General features: G+C 33.4%; 1 protein-coding gene across 1 annotated transcript; it reads left to right on the top strand.

Annotated features, from left to right (window-relative positions):
• Positions 1-308: 308 nt before the first annotated feature.
• Positions 309-3,834, top strand: LOC123533836 (G protein-activated inward rectifier potassium channel 4-like). The gene is made up of 4 exons (XM_045315750.2): positions 309-618; positions 1,669-1,749; positions 2,068-3,282; positions 3,676-3,834. Coding segments are annotated over exons 1-4 (1,407 nt in total). The 5' UTR covers positions 309-508; the 3' UTR covers positions 3,677-3,834.
• The last annotated feature ends 1,134 nt before the right edge of the window (positions 3,835-4,968 follow it).

Genomic DNA, 4,968 nt, shown 5'->3' with positions numbered 1-4,968 from the left:
AGTTGTCTTCTGTTCTCGATACATTTTGTCGTCTGCCACATTCTGGTGTCGTCTGTCACAATGACGTGCGCTTGATCACTTACAAATTTACCCTTAATGAGGCCATTGACACCTTCGTTTCACAGATCAGTTTTTAAAAAATTGACTTTGAAAGTGATATATTTGACAAGCGTCTCATTCCAGAGCTGTTGAAATTGTCTCCGGGCATTCACATTTACTTTTCTGCACCAGAGGTTCCGGTCCATGTGACCATTATAAATGAAAGACATTTTCATAAATTATCATTCGTACTTTATTTCAATATCAGTAGCTTCTTGTAACGACTACTATTTAAACTCATTTAATAAAAGTAATTGTCAATCTGCCTGTATACAACATTAAGAAATGAATTCAGAGGCAATAGTTATAAGATTTTGAAAACATTAGGACGGATATTTGTTTTAAACTATACTTTTTAAAAAACAGTTGATTAAGAAATTAAAGAGAGTAATTCGCTACAAAATAGAAGATGCCAAGCACCAAAGAAGTACCGGAAGTAGGAACTATTTATCTGTATGATGACCATCACGCGCCGGCAAAATCAAGATGGAGCAAAATTCCATTCATAAGCTACTTCAGGTAAGACTTTTATTTTATATATAGAGGATATTTGTTTATTTCTGTGTAAGACTGAAATATCTTTCTCCAGTGAACACCAGATGCAATATTTTCACGAGTGGCATAACTTCGAGTGAAACTGTAAGATATGGTGTTCTTGAGTGAAAGATATTTTGATCTTACATGCAAAACATATTTTCTTTTTATTTCATGTTTTGACTACACATTACCCATTTATAGTTTCTTGAAAAATACCAGATATTTCATTCTAATATTTCGAGAATCCACTGAAAAGCATGAAACAAATAGGTGTCTTTTAATTCTTTTACAACTTCTTCTCATAATTACACATTGACTAAACAAAACCACCAAGAAATGTATATTTTCTGTTCTAACAATGTATTCGCTATAATCACTGACCAAATATACTATTGTTAATTTGAGGTTTACGGCGCACAAGCACCGGTTACATGTCCCCATTTCACATTTCATTTACATCGAAAAAAAAAACGTATGATATGGAATCAAAACCTTATTTACCTGCTGGAATAACAGTAATACAGCAAAAGTAAGTGTTTCAATCCCGTTAATCGCCTCTTAAGATCAAACAAGGACTGTGGTCGCAACTTCTTTTCATACACAAGTTGTCCAAAACCACATAGGTCAGTGTTGTAGCATAAGATCGCGCGCACAAACTTACGGCGGCAATGGAATTATTATTATATCTTCAAGTACATTCAAAACGAAGACAAAGAATATATTTTTACTTTTTTATTATAGATTTAGGTCGCACAATCAGGAAATACAAGGATATCTATGAAAATTGCATAAATTTCTTTTATACAATTTAGTGTCATCTATTAACACAGTGTTACATTTAATTGCTTTAGTTTTATGATCAGAAATAATATTATAAAAAACATATTTATGTATATAAAGCCACTATGCATAAAAAATGCAAACAAATAGCAACTATCATAAGATGTTTTATTGTTTTGATATATTATATATATAGTGCTGTTTGATACTGGCTAGCACTTTTATATATGTATACCTACATGCATATTGCAGGCGAAAATTGAAAATGGATGAGAAAGAACTGGAAGACAGAAGACAAGCAATCATGAAGAAAAATGGGAAATACAGAGTCAGGTTAGTACTAGATTCCGAATGTACTGAAATGTTTGTAATTCCGATTGTTCTGTTATGCATTATCGTGTTTTAGAGCGTACTGTCATAAATGGTATTCGCTCGGTTTCTAAGAGCACAACTTTTATCAGTGTGCATTTTTGCGACTTTAAAGAAGTTGGATGTGGTAGTAAAATGAATAAAATCATATCTTTGCGTAATTCAATATCTTCGATATGTTATTAAAGAAATGTTGCCCTAAATAATGCCAGTGGAGCGTTAGGTGTTTTGTTCAATATATGTAAAGCAATTACACTGCTATTGTTTTTTTTCTTCTTGTAGGTATTCAGGTCTTACGGGCTACAGAAGGAAGTATCTAAATGACATGTACATTAGTATGATTGACCTAAAATGGCGGTACGCCTTCGCTCTGTTCTTCAACCTATACCTTCTTTCCTTCCTCTTCTTCGGAGTAATGTGGTGGATTATAGCTTACAATCATGGCGACTTTGATCACGTGAATGACCCTACGTGGGAACCGTGCGTTAGTAGCGTTTACAGTTTCCCAAAATGCCTGCTCTTCTCCATAGAAACGCAGACGACAATTGGATACGGCGTTGCTTACCCGAATACGGACTGTGATGGGACACTATTTATGGTATATTTGCAGATTACAGTTGGTATCTTGATAGACAACTTACTGCTAGGTTTTATGTTTGTAAAATTTGCTCAGCCCAAGAGACGCCAAAAGACAGTTTTATTTAGCAAAAATGCATGTATCACGCACTGTGACGGGGAACTTGCAATTCAAATCCGTGTCGGGGATCTAAGAAAGAGCCATCTGTTAGCTGCGCAAGTTCATGGTGTTCTGGTGCGACGTCACGTGACTGATGAGGGTGTTCATTACCCTCTGTTTATGAACAAAGTTGAGTTTAAAGCAGACGCTATGGAGGACACTTTAGTCTTAATGTGGCCAATGATATTAACTCATAAAATTACAGAAGACAGCCCTTTCTTTGATATAAAGCCTGCTGATTTAACGAATGAGAAATACGAGTTGATCGTCTTCGTCGAAGGAACCATTGAGACAACTGGGGAATTTTGTCAAGTTCGAACATCATACACACCCAGAGAGTTTCTGTGGGGTCACCGATTTGATAGAATCGAAGAATTCGACTCAGGAAATGGGCGCTGGGAGATCGATTTCGCAGCTTTCAATGATGTAGTCTACACAAATAACATACGTCATAGTGCACGTGAACTTTGCAGTTTCCGCAGAAGAAAAGTAGTTCCAACTTCTGACAAAAAAGATGAAACCAACGAAAAAGTTCCTCCAATACAAACAAAGAATATCAAAACGGTGTCATATGGTGTTGGTCCCGAACTACCTGCGAGAAATTACGAGAAGAGCGGTATCCCAGACAACGAGACGGACTACAGGTCACATGACGAGGAATCCGACGACACTGTGATAGAGAAAAGAGTGCGACGTTCCGATAGTGCAGTCTCCTTTGAAACGGCTGCTGACACGGCTTCATTAAATCATGAAAGCGTCTGGTAAGCATAGAAGTTTTTTGTACCAATTTTTTTAGTGTACGAAATTAGCCATAATTCAAGATCCATTCAATTTTAACAATTTAAGACAATCCAGAGTGTCTTTTTATTAGAAATCAAACCATTTCACCGAATATATAGAATCGTACATGTCTTTAATACACCAACGATTCAGAGTATAAGGAAGATCTTGTTAATCTGTAAATCCCGAGTGTCGTCTGTATTTAACTTCATCATTGTAAAGAAGCATTCAGTTTCAACAAGTTAAATAGAAAAATTCAAATAAAAAATAAACAATTTCAGTCTTAAACTATAATCAATTAAAATCTGAAATACTTCATAGAATGATAAATGTTTCTAAATCATTTTGATTATTTGATTTTGTTATTATTTCAGAAGTTCAGATTCCATGTCCTGGCTCATAGCTTCCAATCGACAGATGCAATTTTAGCGGACAATGGAATCAAAATCTTTCAGTGCGACCAAGGATATCCAGGAAAATATACGAACACTTTAAATGATATAATTATAGAATAAAGGTATCTATCTATAAAACAATGAAAAAAGGAAAGGTATTTTGTGCTTCAGAGTTATCATCATTATAGTGTAACTAGTCTAAACATCCTCTCAGTAACCATAGCTTTTCAAATGTTTCACTGATTAGTTTATTATGCCAGTTTATGAAGTGATTTTAGCCGGCAAATGTTGGGGTTGCTAATGATTACCTACAGTTTTACTTGTTAAACTATAAATAGGTTATAATCAGGTATAGACCTTCTATTGCTTTGACTTTCGCTGCGCTACGTTACTGCAAAACTAATTTCATTAGAAGATCAATAAATGATATCTAACCTATTCAAAAAAAATAGTAGAAGATATCGAGATACGAATAAATATATGTGAAAAAATAAATATATGTGAAAAGAACACAAAATACAGCGAATCTACAAGAATATAGTTAAGCAGTGACTGCGCTCAATACGGCATATGTGTAAAGTTTATGTACATTATTATTATGTGTATAGTATATGTACATACAATTATATGTAAATATAAATGTTTGGAAAAGACTTGGAAAACTAAAATAGAATATTTCAAGAAAACATGCAAAATTAATGCATTAAATTTTAATCAAATGTTCACAATAGTGTACTGCTACTACATATTATTTTCAACATTCCTTTTTAAGATTTGTTTTAATATTTAGACATAAAACAGCTTTTTTGGAAGAATATATGAAACTATATAAATGACAAATTCGGGAACATATTTGGATGAAACAATAAATTCAAGTCAGTAATTGGCACACATTTTTTTTTTATTGTTTTCTGTATAATTCTTTGAATTCCTTAAAATGTTATTAGGTCTGGCCTTTTCCCAACTGGGGGTAGTTTTACTCAACGTAAATTTTGTAAAAAAATTGTTGAGATATTTCATTGTATTTTTGACTGATAATAATAAAATTATCATACATCTGGGACAGAAACATACATTATCCTTTCAGGGGAAAATAAAACCAAAGATGGGACATATAACATACATTTATCACGTAAAAGTGATATCGAAAATCTGGGACTAAAACTTGGCTTGTTTAAATGTTTTGAAATAATTTGTTTCTCTGAATTTGTGGTAAAAGGATTGTGTGAAATCTGTTGCTTGTATAAAGCTTGTATATAGACACAAAAATAA

This window comes from Mercenaria mercenaria, chromosome 12 (assembly GCF_021730395.1).
Source record: "Mercenaria mercenaria strain notata chromosome 12, MADL_Memer_1, whole genome shotgun sequence".
Lineage (NCBI taxonomy): Eukaryota > Metazoa > Mollusca > Bivalvia > Venerida > Veneridae > Mercenaria > Mercenaria mercenaria.
Note: the sequence above shows the minus strand (reverse complement) of the source record. Positions and strands in the feature narration are given on the sequence as shown.